General features: G+C 41.2%; 1 protein-coding gene across 1 annotated transcript; it reads left to right on the forward strand.

The window, feature by feature from the left end:
• The first annotated feature begins 1020 nt into the window (after positions 1–1020).
• On the forward strand, positions 1021–20042 carry C1H12orf75 (chromosome 1 C12orf75 homolog). The gene is made up of 6 exons (XM_065039133.1): positions 1021–1211; positions 9100–9124; positions 15226–15261; positions 16431–16510; positions 17308–17348; positions 18786–20042. Exons 1-5 carry the CDS (start codon positions 1169–1171, stop codon positions 17310–17312), a joined length of 189 nt encoding a protein of 62 aa, XP_064895205.1. The 5' UTR covers positions 1021–1168; the 3' UTR covers positions 17313–17348; positions 18786–20042.
• Positions 20043–21435: the final 1393 nt, after the last annotated feature.

Genomic DNA, 21435 nt, shown 5'->3' on the forward strand with positions numbered 1-21435 from the left:
GAAAGATCAGGCAGCATCATTTTATACCTGGTCCTTTTGTAGTAAATACAGTTATCAGTCATATGCATACATGATGCTTATACTGTTGTTTACATGGCACCCCTAAGACGTCTTTCTGAGCCCTTAAACAGATTTGTTGTAGCAGTAATTTCTATCTAGCTAGAGAATTTAAGGTTGCATCTAGTTGCATCCATTGGGTTTCAGCTCCCTGGTCATCTGAGAGGACTGAGCAAGAGTAAACTATCAATGTTTGGAAGTCTTTTACATGTCTGTGTGGAAGAAGAGTTCAGGTTAGCAGAAATTAAGTCACATTCTGTTTGGGGAATTATACAAATTTTTAATAAAAAAAAGATTGCTTGCAGACTTTGTAAACTCATCTTGCACAATTCTTAGTGCTGCCGATATAAATAAAAGAGCAAATCTGTAGCTCTTATCAACCCAATGGGTCTTCAGTGTGAACTTCATGTTTCTCTTAAGGGTCTCTTCCAAACAAAATGATTCTATGATTCTCTTAATAAGAGAAATACTGAAAGCAACCAATAAATTTTTGCTTACAATAGTGAACTGGATGTTATTGATGACAGATCACAGAATCACAGAATGTTAGGGATTGGAAGGGACCTCGAAAGATCGTCTAATCCAATCCCCCCGCCGGAGCAGGAACACCTAGATGAGGTTACACAGGAAGGTGTCCAGGCGGGTTTTGAATGTCTGCAGAGGAGATGCAGGGTTCGCAGCCCGGACCTGGGGTTGCACACGTTTGCCCCGCGGTGTCACAAAGTTGCCGTGAAACGCATGAGACAAGGGGCGTCCTCCCTGTCCTGTGAGGATCGTTGGAGGTCCTGCAGGCTTATGCCTGTGTTGAGCCTTATCTCCGATTTAACAGCTCCAGCCGCGGGTACTATGGTGAAGCCCGGCAAGGCAGGGGGTGTGTTTCCCCGGGGAGAGCCGGGGGGGTGTAGCGAGGGGCCGGGCGGCGGCGCTCGGGGCCGGCAGTTTCCCGGGCGATGGGTGTGGAGAGAAGGAGGAGGAGGAAGAGGAGGAGGAAGGAGGGGTCCCCGCGGCTTTATCTCCCACCCGGCTCCGCCCGCTGCCGCCTGCCTCCCGTCGCCGCTCCGCACCGGTCGGCTCCGCACGGCCGAGCGCAGCGCCGGGCAGGGCAGCGCCCATGGGCTGCGGGAACTCCACGGCCAGCGGCGCGGGAGGGCGAGGTAGGGAGGCGGCTGCGGCGGAGCTGCGCGGGAGGGCGGCGGGGCCGGGTGCGCGGCGGTGCCCGCATCCCTGCGGGCAGCCCCGTCGGGGGGCTGCGGCAGCGGGCACACACTCACCCTCAAACCCCCCTGGCGGGGCTGCATCCCTCCTCCAGTTTGGAGGATGCCCGTTCGAGCAGCGCTGCCCGCGCTTCTGCAAGAGCATCTTCCTTTCTTGAGGCTTAACCAGGGGAGAGAGGGTGATGTGGCCCCCGGGGTCACCCTCTGGTGTCCGGATTGGCGTTAGGGTCGCCGCCTCCAACAGTAGCTGTCCTAGGCACGGCGAGCTCAGGAGCTGGACGTAAGGATCCTGTCGGGGGTGTAAGCTCCAACCTCTTTCCTTCCCTATAAGGCCACGAATGCCACTCCTGAAATGAATTTGTGCCACTTCTCTTCTGCTTGCTTGGAGAAGTTGGAGGATATTCCAAGATTGAGATTTCTTGCATGTTAATGTGTGTGGCTGGCTGGTGCATCCAGCTGGCTCCCTTGTTTGTTCACTGTTGTTTACAAAAGAGAGAAGATCTGGGAGGATGGTGCTGTTGTGCTCTTCCTCCCTCCAGCCCCTGCAAAAAAGGAAAGTATATGGAAATGGATAAGTGGACCTTCACCATATAATTACAAATATGAGCATTTCTCAATCATTTTTCATCGTAATTGCACTTGGCAAACATTGCCACCTGTTTCAGCACCTATATTAAGTCTCTCAGATGCACTTGCAAGCATCATAGCCTCTTGAAAATCCACAGCAAAATACTGACTGGGCCAGCTAGAACTACTGTGTCTTCATCTTTTGCCATTTTGACTTAACTTTGTCCAGAGCTTCAGTGGTGCCTTGGATGGTGCTAGTCCCAATTTGAAAAACTGAGCGTATCTTTGAGTGTCAGTGGTGACACCTTCTCCAAATTGTATGTATGTGTGTTTGTTAGTGTGGTGTGTTGCTGGTTTGCCCACTGAACACTGCACTTTGCACTCACAGGGGAAAGGGAGGCTTTTCTGCCATTATTGCTTACTTGATTTCTATGAAATTATTATAAATTAGGTTTTAGGTATCCTGTATCTATCAGAGGCCTCTCCTATCCATAAACAATGCACTGTATGAATTTGTTTGAACTTCCAGCACTCTTATTAGAGCTGTCCTGTTTGCACACATTAATTCTATCTCATTAGTTGATTCCTGCATTGTTGTGACTGGAAGTTTTTCCAGTATATGACAAACGTAGTTTTGTACTGCTGGGGAGGTGCTCGTTCACATCCCATTTCTGTTTGCTGGGTAAAAGCACCAGAGCAAGTATCAGAGGAGTTCAGAGGAAAATTTCGAGTTGATTGTTAGTCCCTTTGTGGTAGCTTCTCGATTAGTGTTGCTCTGGCCATTCTGTGGAACTTGGACCAGGACACAAATGGGTAAACGTCAAATAGACTAACTCTGACAGCAGTGGTATTCAGTGAACTATGTTGAACTAAAAGTTTGTTTGTTTAAATAAGTGTGTCCACTGTTGCATTAAAGGCAGCTATTTTCAACAGGGTTTGGCTTGTAGATTCATAAGTGATTTTTACTGAAGGTATGGTCTCTTTGGTAGTTTAACTTATCTGTTCTGTTATTCATAACACATTTGAGCTTGCATTTTGTTGCAGCCTTTTGCGTACTCTTAGAAATAGTCTACAGATCTTCAATGGCTTAGCGCAGGTAAAAAACAACGCTGTGTAAAACACATGATTAGTATAATGGAATTATTACTGTTGCCCTGATAGACCTTTCCAAAGCAAATACAGGTCTGAAAGGTCCAGTTATCTTCTCACTTTCACCACTGTCAGTCAGAAATAGCTCCATGCAGTCTATGGTGTTATAAAAAGCAACAACTGGTAATAAAAGTAAGAAGTCAGATGTCTGCTATTTATTTTTTTCCATTTAGCATTCCTTACAAAGTGTGTTTGACAAAATGATTTTATGTAGGGGGAGGAGAAGATGTACAATTTTTTAATCGGAATCCTGGAGCTTTTAAGGAAAGTCCAAGTCAATATTTTACCAAAAGATGTGACCACCATGTAAATACAAGTTAATTTTGTGGCTTGCACAGCATGACTACATCTTTAGTGCTAAAGTTATGACTATTCTACAGTCAGTAATGTCAAAGCTAGAGGTACATAACATATAATTAACCTGTAACACTCTCTGTCATATTATATGACTAAGGATAATATTGTAGCATACTTCACAGAATACATTAAACATGTTATGTTAATCCCCATTTTCTTACTCTGGTGAAATCTCTTTTTTAGCATAACTCGATTTTTCCTAAGCAGATGTATGTATAATGATAGTTCAGCTAATGATGTTATCTTCTGTTGCCCGGCTAGAATGACATCAGAGGAGCTATCAGCCGTGTGTTCTGCGCGATCTAAACTAATAGACATGATCTAGAATAACATTTCTGTCTCTGGTGCAGTACTCCAGAACACCAATATAACTCACAGAGTTTAAATTTTCCTTCTAGAGCATCAGGCACTGGCAAAAGTCTCTTCAGTTGAGAAATGGCAACTTCTGTTGCCTGCGTAAACTGATATATATGCATCCTTCTTAAATCATTCAGCTATTTTACGTGTGAACTATGGATTATATTTATATTTTTAATTTCCCATCATCCATAACAAGTTTTATTACCAAATTGCTATTTTCCCGATGTTTTGTTATCTTGCTTTATATATACTTCTTTCATGTTATTTCCTTGGTTTAGTAGCTCCAAAATAGCTCTTCTTTTTTTTGTCTTTTAAAAATATGTCCTTAAACATTCATTTACTTTTCCTTTTTTCTGAGTTAAGGCATTTCCCTTAATTCTAATGTTGCTTCAGTGACAATTTTTAACTGCCTCCTCCTTTCTGTATCAATTGTGGTAGCAATGACAGAACCTTAAATTATGGCGCTCAGTGGAGGCTGGCAGTCTAGCCTTGATTTAAATACACAGAGAAGCTGTTAGTCTGTGGAGAGCTTCAAATACAGCTAAATTATGATGCAAGAGAACTTTCACACCAAGTTTAAACAGATTTATTAAATTCCAGTTTGGTGGAATGCCAGGAAAACATTCTGCCATTCTATCTAAAATCCAAATAATTCTTGAAATTAATGTTTGATCAAGTCAAGTCTATGTACAGAACTGCCACCTGATGAGGTGAAGAAGTAATCAATTTGAAGCAAATTGATATAATTCTGTCCTTAGTTACACTGAGTTATAAATAGAATAAACTCATTGATGTTAGGATTTGGTTCCATGTTGCTGTCTTGTGGAGCAAACCAGAAAGGAGCCTGCAATAGGAAACTCATTCATATCTAAACAGTTGGATGCGTGTATGTGTAACTTTCATTTTTTAATTTGCTTTTGGTAACAATTTTAAGTATTTGCAAGAAAATATTGTAGGAAACTGTTAATTAAAAGTTAATTTCATAATCTGTTCTAAAGTCTGATACTGGCATTTTTTGTATCCATGCTTTTATTCGTGTAAGTGGATGCCTCTCACACTTTTAATGTTTTTTTGGCAGTTTTTGTCTTCCATCATGATGCATTTTTCAGCACAGAGGAGTGGCCTCTGTTGTTACAAACTTCTTTCAACCATCTCTTGCATTTGTCCTGCGATTACTGAAATCCCGCAGGGTTGCCAGTAACAAGCTGCTGTTGTTTTGAAAGTGCAAAGCCCCCTCTCACTGAATGGAAGATGCTTTGGGGTACATTTTTGTCCTTCTTTATTTGCGACTGTTTAAATGCTATGGTGGATTTTTGTGTTTTGTTTCTTTGTTTGTTGTTTCTGTTTTTTTTTCCAGAGCTCCACTACTCCAGACAAAATGTTTTTCTTTAGTAATCACTGGGCTCAGAGCGATGTTGGCTGAATGGGCCTCATTTATTCTGCGGGCTGTACTCGTCCATCCTCCTGCAGCTCTAAAATGTCAAAATGCACCCATGTTCCTACTGTGTGGATGGTGTGAGCAAAGAGGCCATTCAGGACAGCTCAGTAACGCCTGTTTTTTGTGGATGCAGCTTCCTGGCTACCTCTCAGTCTGTTGCTGAGGTTAGGCAGGTTTTGGAAAACCAAACCAACATGAGCCTATAAAGATAAGCTTTGTAGTGTAAAGTGCTGCCTTTTTTTAGGCCAAGCTGATATAGCGGGGAAAAAATGGACACGCTTTCAAATATGTGAGGCTCTTCTCAAGTCATATATCTAAAACATCATCACTGCAAGAGCACTAAGCGGTGCTGCTGTGGAACAGCTATGCACTGTTTGTTAATCAGTAGTAAACAAGATTCTTTGGCTGAACTTCTGGCAGAAGAAACATGAATAGCTATGAAATAGTGTGTCGCTCACTAAACATGGAAGAGTTAGAGAAATATGTCAGTGAAGTAACGGGTGAGAGTGAAGAGGTTAGGCTTTGAAAACAAACAGGTTTGTGCAAACTGAGATGTTATTTGGTTCCTTGTGAAATAAAATCTATGTATAAGGAGTGTTCAGGCTCCCTAAAGAAGATGACCTTATGAGTTTTTGTTTATTTGTAAGCTGAGGACAATTCCAGGAAGAAATCGGCTTTGTGAACTGGAAATACTTTCAGATCTCTCTTCAGGCACTTTAGTGGTACTCAGGTGAATTTGGACCAAGCTCTTGTTTCACTTTGCTAGTGAAAATGAGAAATAACTCCACTGAAATCAATAGAATCCTATCAATGGAAGGTGAGGATAACCTGGTTTTTTGTGCTTATAAAATAATAGAAAACAAACTGTTTGTTTATAGTTCTCAATTTTTTTTCATTGAGGTGCATTTCAAAATACTGCAGTGATATATGTCTCTCTCTATATATATAAAATTATTTATTTTTTCCCCAGCGGTGGTACCCTCTCTAATGGTCAAAGGAAACAAATGCTGCCAGGTGCGAATGCTGCTGGCACATCTCTGTTCTCAAACACAGGTTCATAGCTGTATACCTCTACTCAAAGCCCAAGCTGATGGGCCTGAAGAACAGCTCCTGTCACCAGAGTGCTGATGTATGTGTACCTTAATGCATCAAAGACAGGTGTGGCATTGAACATGAGTGTGGCGTTGAAGTGTGCCTTGTGATTGACTGCAACTTGAGTATCTCCACTGAGAAACTGTGCTGGTTTGACTGAAAATGAGTTAATTTTCTTCATGTAGTTAGAAACCTTTCTTTTTTGTAGCTAGCATGGCTGTTGTTTGGATTTAGTTTGAGAACAAGAAGATAACACCCTGGGACAGAGTTAATGTTTTTAATTGCTCTGATCTGAGAGCCAAGGTCTCTGAGTTCTGCCCACAGGTGTGAGGCACCCAGGAAGGGGGGCAGAGATGGGACAGAGCTTGCCTGACATCCAGACTGATCAATACGAGTATTCCATCCCGTTAGCGTCATGCTTTGGATTTAAGGAGAGTCGGGTTCTTCTGACTAGTTCTCTCGGAGCCAGGACAGAGACCTGTTCAAGGGAGTTCTGCTCAGGACTTTCTTTAGTTCAGCCTTTGTCCATCCTGCCATTTTGCAGAGGCCTCTGGGCCTTTCTGCCTTTTTCTCTTTTCTTTCCTTGAGACTGGCTGTTGGGACCAGATGCTGCTACCGGGGACTGGATGCTCGGTGCAGACAGAGTTTATGAGGAACTGCACTGAGTATCTTTTTATTTTATATTCTATTTCCATTTTATATATATATATATGTATATATATATATATTAGTGTTATTTTGTTAAATTATGTTTATCTCAATCCACAAGGTTCTCCCTTCCCTTTCAATTCTCTCCCCTATTCAGGGGGAGTGGGGGATGGAGTGTGAGTGAGCGAGCAGCTATCGTGGTTATAGTGCTGGCTTGAGTTAAACCATGACAGACATGCAGTGGTACTGTAAGCACGCAGTTCTTTTCACTCAGCTAAGGTTTCAGTTTGTGTGTTAGACAGTTTTCACTTTTAGTATACTTCCCACAAGGAAGGCATGAGTTTTTCAAATGAGGATCCAAAGCGCTGAGGGCTGGCAACAGCTTCACAAAGGACTGCGAACCTTTTTGGAGAAACTGAGTTTGTTTGGAGTAAGCTTAGGTTGAGAAAATGAGAAAGTTGTGGTTCTGGTGCCAAACAGGTGCAGCACAGGAATAGTTTTTTTTGGGGGCGGGGGGGTAAAAAACTACTAGCTACCACAGTGGAGCTAGGCTTTTCAAAACCTGGGTTGTCTGAGGTGTTGCTGATGTTTAGGCTGTGTCCAGATGTGCTGGTGGTACCCTGAAGGTAAATCACTGAGCTGACTCTGGATGGACTAGCCTTGGTAGCAGAAGATGTTTCTCTATATCAGCTGAGATCAAGCTTGCATGCAGGGCTGCAATGCCAACCTTCCACCTGGACACAATTAATTAGGAGGGTTTGTATGTAGTACTATGTCCACATGTCTATAGAGCCAAAAAGTCTCAGAAAGCTGCTTGGTAGAATGAAGTTTTAAAGTGAGGGCCTCAGCTTATTGTGCGTAGAGGTACTCCCTCCAGCTTAATTAAGAGTTTCTGCTGATATATGTAGCTGTACTGGACTGCTGACTCTGGAAGCTATACTAACAAAAGAAATGTGTACAGTGTTGTACAAGTCTACTCTATGTTGTTGCTGGGAAAAGGAGAGATAGTCAAGTCATAGAAATTGAGAGTGATATTATGTTGAAGAGTTAGCTGTAAAGGGAGATGTTTCCTGCTATCCAAGCTATCCATTCAGGCAGACAGTGCTGGAAAGCCTCACAGGACTGTTTCTTCCTCTCTGCCTTTAAAATAAAGATGCAGAAGGCATATTCTTGCACATTGGAGTGAGACAAAAGACATTTTCTGTGTATGGATTTTTTTCACAGGAAAAAAAAAGTTTTTTCAAGAAATGAGGTGCCATGGCTGAAAACCCGACCTACCTCCAAACCCATAAAATCTTTTGGATTGACAACTGTAGCTTCTTCAGAGTAAACTCGGATAGCCTTTACCAGCTAAGTACTGAGAGGAAAAGGAGAAGTAAAAGGTTTTTAATGTCTACCCTAGCTTGTGTAATTAATAGAAGGGATAATTTGCTGGTTACTCAGCTGAATGATATACCAGCAATAGCAACATGGCATTAATAACTTGAGAGGAACAGGAAAGAGTTTGTATTTGAGTGAATGTGCCTCTCACAGCAAGAAGCATCTGAGTCACCAAAAAAAAAATTCAATCAGGGAGATCATGCGGCCAGGTGGTAGATTTTGTCTTTTTGCTTTTTTTTGTTGAATAGCAAGATGAATGAAGGGGTTGATCTCTTCAGATGTCTGGAGTTTTGGGTGAATTGTGTCCCAATGTTTATATTAGTTCTGTCTGGTTATTTTATAAAACTTTGTTTATCTGGCAGGAAGAATGGAGCAACATTTTACACGTGTAGTGCCAAGTCTACAGTTGAGTCAAACATTAAAATAAACAGGCATTCAGGAGTAACTGCTTGGTTATTTGTCGTGACTTTGTAGCAAACAAAAACACCAGTGAAAGCAAAGTGAAGCATATACAATTTAGAAAGATGGATTTTATCTTCTGTTGCTCTCATCCTGAGTGACTGCACCTGACGACTGGTCCACAGCAGCATCATTTTCCCCTGCTGAGAATCTGGACCAGATCTAAGCATGATATACTTAAGGGATAATATAGATAATTATTAAGGATAAACTAGACAATTGTGAGAAACCTGTTCTCTGACAATAGAAAAAACCTGCTGCTATTTCTGTGCTGTTTAGGACAGAAAGGCAGAAAAAATGCTTACTGTACTATCAGCTGATTTAGAGAATTATGCCATTATCTTGTAAATATGCACCTTTTTTTTTTTTTCATTCTAGGTGCCACAGGGACTACTAAAGATGTGTAAGTACTTACTCTACTCTTTCAAATATGTAACCCTGAACTTACCTTCAGTCCTATTAGCCTTATAGTAGATTTAGTCATATGTGATTCATCTGGCTCCTAACATATAATCAACACTACCAGGTGTTTATTGTCTTTAGTGACAGCTTCCATCTCCACAGAATAACTTCATGTCTTGTTTACTTTTATACAGATTCCATCCCTTGTTGTTTCTCTATCAGAAATGTCTTTTCTCTGCCTCTCTGGGGAGATTTGTCTCCCACAGGTGGTGATGTTACTTCAGACTACTCTTCCCTGTCACATACTAGTGCACCTTTTTCCAAAAGCCATGTCATCGTATGAAGCAACCACACAAATTTCCACCAAGCCCTGTGAGAGATTTAGAGAGACACTGAGGCCAATTTCCCCACTTTGCAGGGGACCTGGTAACCCATCCAGACTTCCTTTTTGAAGTACCCACCTTCTCTAGATGCTCTCCTCATTGAAGATAGTATCTATTGGCTCCTCTTTCTCTCCCTTATCTTTGATGCTGAGTAGCAGAGGGCAGCCCTGCCCATCCTGTTTTTCTCTAAATGTGGAAGGTCTGAACCTCTGTTGTCCTGTTGCCTCTTGCCAGCTTCTGGTTTTCAGAAAAGCAGCAGCAAAAGATCAGCCTTTCTCAGCTCATTTTTCATTTGCTGATGCAGAATTGTGCAGGAATAGCTTTATTCAGCTATAAATTTATTTTCCTATCAAAGGAAATATTAAAGAAGTCCTCCCGAGGTCTTGCCTTCTATTTCATATAATTGGTATTTGCCACTAGAGTTTAAGACTGAGGGGCTTGGGAAAGATTTTCATGTTATGCAATAGGAACATTCTTCAGTTTTATTTACTTCATTTAGAAGTAAACTCTAATTAGACAGAGGAATCCTGGTGTAGATATGAGGGCTGTCAAGTCAGATAAACAAGTGGAGAGAAGACCTTAACAACAGGCTTGTCCTAGCTATTACAGAGCATGGCTGAGAACTAATGACAGGTCTCACTTGGCAGATGAACACTGTTGTCACAGATACTCTTGAGATCTGTGCTACCTGTGCAGTCTGTTTTCTGGGTCGGTTGTGTCAGACAATAAATAAATTACAGAAGCCAAGCTTATGAGGAACCTCTTCTTGATAGAGCCTGTAGGAAGGACCCATACTCTCAGCACTTCTATATATACAAACCCACTGTTTTAAATTTATATTAGGAGCTTTTCTTGTTTGATTTAGATAATTTAAGTGGCCGACTTGGTACTGAATCTCTCTCTTTGCTCTTCAGTGGTTTTAAATTTCAAAACTGCAAGCACTGTTAAATTCTGAATTTAGTAAGCACGTCTCTGTGCTTAAAGGTATGGGTGTATGTAGAACTGCTTTTATGTGTCTGTAAGTATTTTTAGGGCAATGCTTTAGGAGTTAAACTGAGAACACCTGACTTACTAGTGTTAGATCATCTGTCATGTTTCAAAGTATCAGGATAGCTTAGGAAAACTAATTACTAGTACAGACTTCAACGAAGTGAAAGAGTCAATCCTGGAACCATTACTTATTCAGGTAAGTGTAGTGGAGCCAGCTGAACAACCTGTGTGAGTAATAGCGTAGCTGAGCCTTCTCGTCAGACATTAGAAACACCAATCTGTTAATGAGGAATGGAAGTGGTGACTCAAAGTCCTAAATCAATTATCTGAATATTTAACAGTAGACTTTTACAAAGAAAATTGAATACCAGAAAAACTATTTCAGTTTCATAGAAATGAACAAAGTAGATTTATATTAACTAACACTGTAGATGCACACAAGCTTTCATTTTACACCTTTCTACTTTTTTCAGCTAAAGATTAAAAAATTCTTGTTAAAAAAATCCACTTTGTTTTTTCTGTCAAATTTCAGTCATATTGATTCTGGTCCAGAAAAGCATTTAAGTGTATCCTTACTCACAGCATATGTTTTGAGACAGAAACTGGTTAACACAAGAGATTTCTCATTTCTTGACTGTGATTCATTGCCAAGGCACCAGCACCTCCTGGAGCGAGCAGACAGAGGGAGGGACAGCTGGGTCCTGCTCTGAGCCCTCCTGGGTGACCATGGGAAAGCTGCTTTGCCCTCTGGGCCTTGAGTTGCTCCATCAGTAAGATAAGGATGATGATGTGATCTTCCTGTGCAAAGTGCTGGGAGACTGAGGACTGCATGGTGACAAGGATGTATGGTTTGGGAACGCGATCTCTCCCTGTGTGTACTCCAGCCCTCAAGTCAACGATGAATGTCAGCCAGCTTCAACCAGTGCTCTTGCCCCATTAATAAAGAGAAGTACATCCATGCTAACTGGAGAAGCTTAGATATAGGAGGAGTAAAGTATATGCTGGAAAATAATGCAATGCCTGTGATATTCAGAATGTGGCTGCATTCAGAGGAAGATAAGTAGCAGTAAGGAGGAAAGGACACAGCAGTTCAAGCCTGTTTCAAAATATTGGGAAGAAATCCATCAAATACAAATGACAGGCCCTTGTTCCCAAGAAAAACTGAGAAACTAAGAAGCAGCCTGTCACTTGTGCAAAGTTCAGTAAATAATTTCTGATGTGACTACTGAGCACAGATAGGAGTCTGTATAATGTTCAGCACAGAGTCATAAAAGTTGAGGTAAGAAAAATGTAGATGGAATGAATTAACGCGAATGCCTGTCATTTCAGATTTAAAATATTACATGAAAATTGGCAGCTGATTTTACCATCAAGTGGACATAGGACTGATGGTTATAAAACCTGAACCAAGTATATTTTTCAGACTTAGAAGTGTGACAGGAATTCTCTTGGGACAGACAAATCCTTACCAAAAGAAACATTTATTCTAGCTGAAAATAGAATGTTGTTATGTGGATTTGCTGTTAAATCCACCTAGTGGCTACAGGATTCCATTTACGCTACCTGTTGAAAAATGTGCTCTCGGTTCCTCTGCAGTAAATGTCAACAACCTCTGAGGGGAGATGTTTTATGTTAGGTTCTTCCTTCATCCCTGATATAAGTAGCTAAAGGTGCATTGGCGATAGAGAGGGAGAGAGAAATGGTGTGCTGGACTCCTGTATCCCCACACCCCCTCTGTGAGTCTGGGAGATGTGGCCACGGGAGCATTGCCAAAACCAAAGGAGGTTTTTTCCTTTCTCACTTCAACGTGGTGACATGTTGCCATTGCAGCCCTGCTCTCCACAGCCACCCGTGTTCACCCAGCCTGGGCTCAGGAGCAGCAGCTGCCGCGATGGCTCAGCTGGAAGATCGAACATATGAAATTAGTGCGCACCTTTCAAAATGGGGCCTTGAGCTACAGTGTGTGAAGGCAAGAGGTGTGTGATGTGCATAATGCACAAACCAGAGCAGCACTTCTTCCCATCCTGCTTAGAAAGGAGTCCCCAGAAAGGAGTGGAAAATGGCCTCTTCAGTGCTGTCACCAGATCTTGTTTTTTTCTTTTATCTTTCCCTCTAATGCTTCTCCATTACTCCTGTCTCTGCTCACCTCCTCTTTCCTAGCAGGACTACAACAGATTGTACCCAGTCATCACTCAGCCCAAGTGCTGTGGCCTATGCAGTCCCAGATTATATTTGCTGTTGTGCATTTAAGGGAAAAGGTATTGCAAAATTAGACTTTGATTTGTAGCTATTAAGAGGAAAGGAAGAAAGCAAAATTTTTAAAAACTGGACTGCTTAATCATAGAGCTGGATAATTTGTTTTGGTGAGAGAATGACAGTAATGGTCCAGTGATGCCCTGTTACAAAACATCTCTAGAACAGAATGAAATAGCCCTGTTGCCTAGTAAAGGCTTTACAAAAAATAAGACATTAATTTCCTGTTGGACAATATTGATTATTATTCTTACAACTCCATTTTAGAGGCTCTGAGCTGTTCATGAAGTTGCCAGTGCTTTTAAAGGATTCTTTTCTCTGGATAATAGTTAATCTGGATTATAGAAAATGTTTTCAGTTGTTTGAGAAAATCAATCCTGTGACATATTCAGTTGGTTCAACAGAAATGATTGCGGTCTTTTAGCACCCGAAGTTTCTTTCTTAAAGTATTGTCATTTTTTTTTTTTTTTTTCATATAAATACAGGGCTCATTTCTACTCATTGACATACACAGGCTTTCCACCTTCTTCAGCTGCAATTGGCCCATGCTAGGGCAGAGCAGCTTCACAGTCCCCAGGAAAAGTTGTCTCTGCATTTTTTTGAGGGCCGCAAGGTGGCTTAGGCTGTGTGGGGTCAGAGGAGATGGGAGATGCCTTCTAAAGTGGCTCCAGCTTCTCTAGGGGGAAGTGGTAAGATGCAGGCAAGATATAGGAGATGAGGAGTCTCACCCCACTCGGTGCTATGCTCTGTGTGGGTATAATTTAGCTAAACTGCAGCATGCTTAAATTTACCCCAAACCTCTACCGTGAAAAGGACCTATGTACCCTTATTCACTGTGGTGATGCAGAAAGGAGAGTTTGTAATTTTCCGCCACCCAGCAAGGGTAAGTGTAAGGTAATTTCTACCTTGTAGCAGTATTTTTAAGGCACTTTCTACCCTCCCAAGAGAGTGTTGACTTAGGTTTAAGGGGTCTTCTTTTGCATTTAAGGCTGTGTCCTGCTACAAGCTCTCTGCACTTTTGGCCAAAATGCCATTGACTTCAGAGGTCAATAATGACACACAGCCCTGATGATTAAACATTAGGTGCATCTATCTCTTAGCATAAATAAATTACAATAAGAAATGTCATATATTATTGTTAAATATCATAGTTCAGAAATGCCTTTCAAGGCTACAGAATGGATTTAGCTCTGACACTGGGTAAAGGCCAGCTCTCAGCTTCATCACCTAGGGAGCAGATCAGAAATTCATGGATTAGCTCATGATGGCGAGTATCCTTGCATTGCCCCCATAAGCCAGGCAATTGGTCCTTCAATGAGAATGTTCAGGTGAGGATACCTGGGTGAATAGCCTGTGCGTGGACATTTCCACAGTGGAGCCCTCCTTGCATTGTGGTGTCCCCTTTGCTGTTTGTAGCCTTCCCTGGGCACAGCTGTGGCCATATCTCATGGTCACTGAGCAGCTATGGCACTGGGTCTCTTCTCAGGTAGTTGTCACAGTTCCCTCCCAGGGAAGAAGGGAAGGATGTCTGTGTGTTTAACAGCACTCAAGCTATCTTGTCTCTATTTTTGTTGCTAGGTTGGTAGGTTGCAGACCAAGCTAAAGTGCAGCTGCTGCCTTGATCCATACCCAGTCATGCAAGCAAAGCTCCAAGTCCAAATATTTAGTCAAAGGTGGGTGAGTGATTTGTGTGAGGAGGACTGATGCTGGGGCACAGACTGAGACTGCAGCACAGGCACTATATCCTCAGAGATATGGATACATTTTTTTATCTCTTCCGTACTACATTTGCCTTCACATTGATGACGATTACCTCGCTGCTACACCAGACAATATTTCAGTCAAACCTCAGTGACTCACTATCGACCTGCAGACTGACCTGTGATTTTACTCTGAAGGTAAAAGAGAAGTAATTGCCCGTTTATAAAGGATTACAGTTATTTGGTTTGCAAACAACTCTGACTTTAGGAATTGCAGTACTTAGTTTTACAGAGAGGCTCTGAAACATCTTTTTGCACAGCTGCTGTGAAAGTTTAGTTTTCTTCATCCTCATTGCCATGCTAGCATGGACACCCAGTCCCTTCCAGTCCTCTTTTGGTGGAATTGCAGCCCAGACTCACTTATTTTACGTGCAGAACTTTTATGTTCCTGTTATGTGTGAAGCAGTGTGGCACACCACTCAGGATGTGTTAATTTACCTGTTGCAGCTTCCAAACCTACTTTAGGGCATCACTGGTGAGGGTCATGTAAACTAGGCTGCATCTATTCTCAATCCTTCTGTTTCTTCTGGACACTAGATCGGAAAATTGTCATTCTTTGTGCCTGTGTGAATACTTTATTGAATTGTGGATGACCAGAATTAAACTGGGATCAGTAATAACCCCCTTCTTCCTTTGCTCCTGAATCTACCTGGATGGTGACAGAGTATCTGAAAGAAACAATCTGCTAATGTGCTTTATACCTTTTGATGTTACAGAGCAGAAGAATCTGTATCGGATGACGACAAAAGGAGGTAGGTGCTCTACTAGGACTGGCTTTATTTGCAATAGGCTGCAGTGAGTTCTGCCACCACGTGTACAGCCTTCCTTTCCTCCTCCTAACCCCCACCACCAAAGCAGACAAAAAAACCCCAAACCCAAAAAACAACACCACCAAAAAACCCAAACAAAAAACCACCCCCCCCCCCAAAAAAAAAAAAAAAAACACCAACCCACAAAAAAAACCTCCCCCCCAAAACAAACAAACAAAACGAACTAAAGAGAGTCAGAAATCTCTCACAGAGCCCAGTATTGATGAGTCCCCACACCTTGTTAGTGAGCTGGGAAGGGGTGAACTTAGGGGCAAGAAGAGCACGTTATCTCACAGCTGTAGGTGATGTGCTCAATAAGGGTCAGTGACCACAAAAGGTGGCATTAGCACTTCTGGGAGATCTCTGCCAAGCTGGAAATGGAAGGAAGTGTGACTCTATCATCAAAGAAATCAGAAATCAGTCTTGGGTGCTAGAGGAGGTGGGATTTATTTGGCACCTGATGGGGCAGAGCAGTGTAGTGGGAGTCTCTGCAAGTAGCTCCAGGCATGGCAGAGGCTTTGAAGGACCCAGTTTTTTTCACCTCTTTGCATCACCCCCTGATTTTTGTATGGGCTTTGGAGCCAGAAAATATGCTGTACAAGGCCATAAGGGGGAGAGGGCTTCACTATGAAAGTACCTGACACCCTCGTGTTCCTTCCTACTAGCAGTTTTCTCCAAGTGCGGCTCTAAGCGGGGAATGCAGGTCCTATTTAATAACAAGGAGAGGTCAAAATGCTGTTTAATTGGTGGGCATTGTTTGAAGTAAGGAGCTGTGGTGGTCCCAGTGTTGAACATTGCTGCCAGATTGGCTCTGTGCTCAGTTGGATAAATTCAGTGTCTAGAGGAAGATGAGCTGGTGAGGTTTATTGTCACAACACAGCTGGGATTTTGTTTGTTTGGGTTTTTTGCTTGGCCCCATATTAACAAGTACATGGCACTTAATATACACTTTTCTCATAGCTATGGGAAAGGAAGGCTCCTCTGGGGATGCTTGTGCAGAGGTGCCCTCCTCTGTGATCATCCATGGTCTCTGTAATGCTGCTGCGTGATGTCAACATTATAGGGGGAAGTGTTTCAATTAATCTCTCTCTTTAATTGTTTCTTTAAATCAGGAACTATGGCGGCGTGTACGTTGGCCTGCCATCAGATGCGACTGCCATGGTTTCCAGTCAGACAAAAGCTGCACCGAAAGGTATCGGAAAGTTGTGTATTGTATTTCTCCTGCTTTCTCAGTTTAATTTCATCTAGTAGGATGTATTTCCTTTAAAAATCAATTATTATTTCAGACAGACTGGCTAGCCTTGGAGCCTTTTAAGGCAGTGATGCTATTTATAGTCGTTAAAGTGGTTGTTCCCATTTATTTGAATTTTAACACACTTACTTTTGCAGAAAGATTCTAGAGCAGATGCTGACAATGTGGTACATTGTCTTCTGAACAGCTTCTTCGTGCTCTGAGTGCTCTGTGAATTCAAAGAAAACAAAACCCTGTTAGGACTAAGAGGCTGTGATAGATGTGCTTGCAGAGCCTCACTGCTATTTTTAGTTTTGAAGGTGTTTACTTGCATTGTGGTGAATTCCAGTAATAACAGTTAGTTAGTGCTTGCTTTCAGGTTTATTTCTGTTCTTATATGAAACCCAGTGCAAACTGTTTCTTTTCCGTGAGGTGTTTTCGAGCAGTGGGAAAAAGCATTAGGTTTATAGGTACTTAAATAGACAAGTCATAAACATATATTTATGAAATCATGTAATAATTGTTTAGATTTAATACAAGAAAATGCTGCTGTCACATACATACACCACAGAGTTGAGTCACTGACTGGTGCTTCCAGAATTTGCCGCAAAACAAAAAAATGAAGAAAAATTTTAACCATAATAATAATAGCTGATTTTGGAAGAGTAGTACCTTTGCATATTTTTTTTAAATGGTGTTGTAAATTAGCGATATGTTACAATGTTTTAACCATGTTTACCTTTTGTTTTCTAATTAAGATTAGAAGGAAATAAATGCATCAAGATCCAAACAGCTGGAGGTACAGTATATCTTAATTAATGTTACATGTTTGGCATGCATTCATTGAACAGCAACACGGTGGCAATGCTCTTTGTGCTGCTTGTGAGTGATCTGGTTACTTCTCCAGCTGCAGTGTAACTCTTCTAATGGCTGAACCAGGGACCAGTTCTCAGTGGTGCAGATGTAAATGAAAAAGTAGGTAAAGTCACCTTCTTGGTGAAAAGCAAGGAAATTCCGTATTACGCTGTTTGGGAATGAATAAAAATCAAGTGTCCTTTTGTACATTTGCAAGCATGCCACAGCTAATCCTGGAGCAGTACTAAGACCTCCCATGTGAGGTGGGGTGCATTGGCAGTGTGTAGAACAGTATCTGTAGAGACAAAGCTTTTCCCAGGAATGAGTAGTTTGTGGTTAGAAAACATTTTCCCTGTTTTGGGAAGGGCCTTGAGGACCAAAGTGAGGCACCAACTAAGTAACTCACTAGAGCTTTTCTCTTGCTATAGAAGAGTCTCTGGGGCTTTGCTCTCCATTGGCCAGAATAGGACAGTGAAAACATGTAGGCTCTATTTCTGACTTAAGAGTTTCAACTAACTAACTAAAAAAAAAAAAAAAAGTCCTTTATGAGTTCATGTGTGAAGAAAAAATAAAACAAATTAAGTTTCCATTCAAAATTTGAACTAAATAAAAGTTTACAAATTTCAAAAGGGAACTATTTTGGTGTCTAGCCAGTGGGGAGGGGGAAATCATAAAGCTGCCAGTATTTTCCATAGGAAGCAGAATGCTTTCCTAATTAAGGTGAAGAGCCAGAAACAGTCCTGGCTGATCCTGTGTTCCTGGTGCTTGATGCAGGCCAAGTGAAGCAGAACACATGTATACTGATTATCTTTAATCATGTGAATGGCTAAAGCTCCACAGACTTTGCTAGGAGGACTTATATACAGGGAGACCTTCAGCTGATCATCACACCTGATTTCAGTAACCTGGCTGAGATGTCTAAGCTGGGAACATGGTCACCCTCGACCAGGGCAAGACTGAAGCGCCTTCTTGAGGTTGCAGTTTTCCATCCATGGCTGATGAACAGAGCCAGAGTTAATTAGGTCTTTGTCTGAGTTCTTTAGTTAAATGCCTGAGGTTGGGTCGAATCAATCACTTAATGTTTTGGGGTTTGGTTTTTTTTTTTGCTGTTCAGAATAGTTGAAAGTGAACTTTGTCTTCACTGTTGCAAGACCAAGGCTTGGCTGCTGACTCAGGCTGAAAAAGATATATACAGACGGGCACCTTTACATCCTCAAAGGGTTCAGCTCCACGAGTTTATGGACATGTGTGTCTGGATGACAGAGGCTACAAATCTCTCAGCTTCTAATGTCAACCTAATTTGCTAGTTTATAGTATTGCTTCACCAATACTTCTTTACCAATCCAGCTAAATCTGTTTGTTCCTTTCTTTTTTTGAACAGTCTTCTACTAAGACCAGTTGCCAGTGCTTTAGAGAAGAGTTGTCTTTGCTGAAGATTTTTATATTTACGTAGCCTTCTGGAGAGCAAGGGAGATCAGAGCACCAAAAAATGTTAACTATTGAAAGTTCCAGCTACGGGTAAAGCTTAAAGTACAGCGTTGAATCAGTTTCCTACGATGGTTGGATTCTGGAAACCTTCTGCTGTTCTCCAGTGAAGAATGAAACTAATGAACTCAAAGGTGGATGTTTCTGCACAAGAGCTAACTTTGATGATCTGCAACTTATTTCTCTGTGGCCATACTGCAGATTTCATCAGCTATCAGCTACGCTTCATATATTTTCTCCAACAATTTTTGATAGATTTTTGTATAGGAAAACATTACTACTGTCCACTTAATAGTTCCTGTGGTAGGTTCCTATAAATTAATTGTTAATTTACTTCAGAGTAATATATTTGACAGGTTTGCATCTTTTTGGTAATATTGCAAATTTTAATATTTTTGCTGTGAAAACTAAAGAACGGGATGAAATAAGACCATCGGGTTCTTTATAATTAATACTGTTACTTTTATATAGTGAGACAAATATCAGTGTTTCATTTTCACCTTTTAAGAAGATATTGCTCAAGGAAATTTATTTGAATAAGAACAATGTACTTCATAGTAATATTTATGTGTCTGTTTTTATTTTCTTGAGCTTTGTCTCTTTTGTAAAGCATTACATGGAAAAAATACTAATGAACCAAACTATTATGTGATGTCTTCCATTCTGTCTAATATTATAATGACGTTTCCTTGCGTAAGGATGAAGTTAAAATATTTTCAGAGCTAGCAGGACTAAACTTCTGTGCTACATCCTCTTGAACTGTAGAGGATTTTTGATCACTATTAGAGTTTTGTATCCCTGATGCATCTCTAAGCATCTCCAGTATGGCAAATTGCAACACAATGCAAGTTATTATTACTTTAGCAAATTGTTGTATTGAATAATGGATGGGAGGTTTTAAAATTCTTTACGTTTATAGCAACTGTAGGTTTCCCACAAAGCATAAAACAGATTGTGTGTTTCCGTATGGCTGAACAAGTATTGAAATTACTAAAGCCTTTTGCATAGTTCTTAAGTCAAACTTTTTTAATAGGACATGATATACTGTACACTTTAAACAAACAAATAAACAGAAGAACCCAACCCACACCACATTAATGTATTACTGTAGGTGAATGATCACTTTCAAAATTAAAAAAAAAGCAAAACAAAATTTGGATATGAAGTGAAATGCTGTGAACCAGGAAATTACTGCCCATTTCACTGGTATCAAGACCAATGGACAATCATTGACTATGATTTCCAGTAACTTGCAGCTCTGGCTTTAAAATAAGTGGTAGTTTGTTTGGTGTGAGGCCTGTAAAAATAAGTATTTAAAAATATTCCTTGCTTGTCCTCTTTAAAGTATAATGTGACTTTATCTACTGCTGTTCTCTAGAAATCTGCTACTTGGGTTATCAACGATTTCAGGCTCCCAACTCCTGAAGACAAATACACATCCCATTCTTGACCCCTTCAACCTTGAATTGAGAGGAAATAAGCCTGAAGAGGAAGAGGTGGTATTAAAATATCTCAGTGTGAATGAATGTCTGTAGATTGCATCTGCAGAGTCTTGTTCTTGCAAGCCAAGCTGATGAGAACTCAAATAGCACTGGGTAATAAACATGCAGGTTTGCTTCCCACCTGCTTACCATAGCATGAGAGTAGAGTTTTCACATCACATGTTCCACAAATGGTATAAACGGTTTGCACAGCATGAGTTTATTTAGCACAAAGCAAACAGGGCCATGTCTGACCTGATCATGATTGTGTTTCCTGAAGCAAAAAACCCACCAGTCATCCTAGGATACACTTTAGTTCAGCTAGTGCTCAAAAAGCCAGTGGCAGATACCAGTTATTTGTCCACTTTTATCCTTCAGTTGCTGGGAAGAATCATCAAAAAGGGGGATAGGGCTAAATTTGAATATCACTTGTTCTGCTGCTGACATCTTGTGCTGGTTTGACTGAAAATGGATTAATTTTCTTCATGCAGTTAGAACCCCCATGTGTGGGCTGAAGAAAGAAAGAGGTGATCTGTAACGAATAGGTACTAGCAGTTGGTGGTGGGAGAGTTGCAAAGGGTACTTTTTCTTGTTTTACGTCATTACTTAATTTCTCCTGTGCAGAGCTGCAGAGAAGTGTGGAGCACTTTGTGGAATTGGCCTCTTAATGATTCATCCTCTGAATGTGTGGGAGGTATGGTGGTTTCTTAATATTTTTGTTCCTCTGCATCTTTTCATCTCAAAAGCTTACTGAACAACTGAGAAATGTTTTGGTATTATGGACTGGAGCTGCTGCAAGAGATAAATGTTCATTTATGCCGTGTGGGCCTGTACCCATCAAACTGAAGAGCTGAGGCCATGCCCTTGTCTTAGATTTGCAGACTCCTGTCTATTGTTTTCCCAAGGACCCACAGGTCTAGAAACTGTGTGACAGGACAGTGTATTCTTGTCTTGGCCAAATTCCATCTAGGGAGCTGATTTTTCTGCTCATCAAAGTTCCTCTATGGTGAGTAGCACTTCTTAAGCCTTTGTTAATAAAAGCCCATTATATTTAATGGAGAAATG

The sequence above is a fragment of the Columba livia genome, chromosome 1 (genome assembly GCF_036013475.1).
Source record: "Columba livia isolate bColLiv1 breed racing homer chromosome 1, bColLiv1.pat.W.v2, whole genome shotgun sequence".
NCBI lineage: Eukaryota > Metazoa > Chordata > Aves > Columbiformes > Columbidae > Columba > Columba livia.

Bases quoted from the DNA above. Each gene is read 5' to 3' on its own strand.
- C1H12orf75 (XM_065039133.1), top strand. From the start codon at position 1,169: ATGGGCTGCGGGAACTCCACGGCCAGCGGCGCGGGAGGGCGAG. The intron at 9,125-15,225 runs GTAAGTACTTAC...TTGATGTTACAG, and splicing joins ACAGGGACTACTAAAGATGT to AGCAGAAGAATCTGTATCGG. The intron at 15,262-16,430 runs GTAGGTGCTCTA...TCTTTAAATCAG, and splicing joins TCGGATGACGACAAAAGGAG to GAACTATGGCGGCGTGTACG.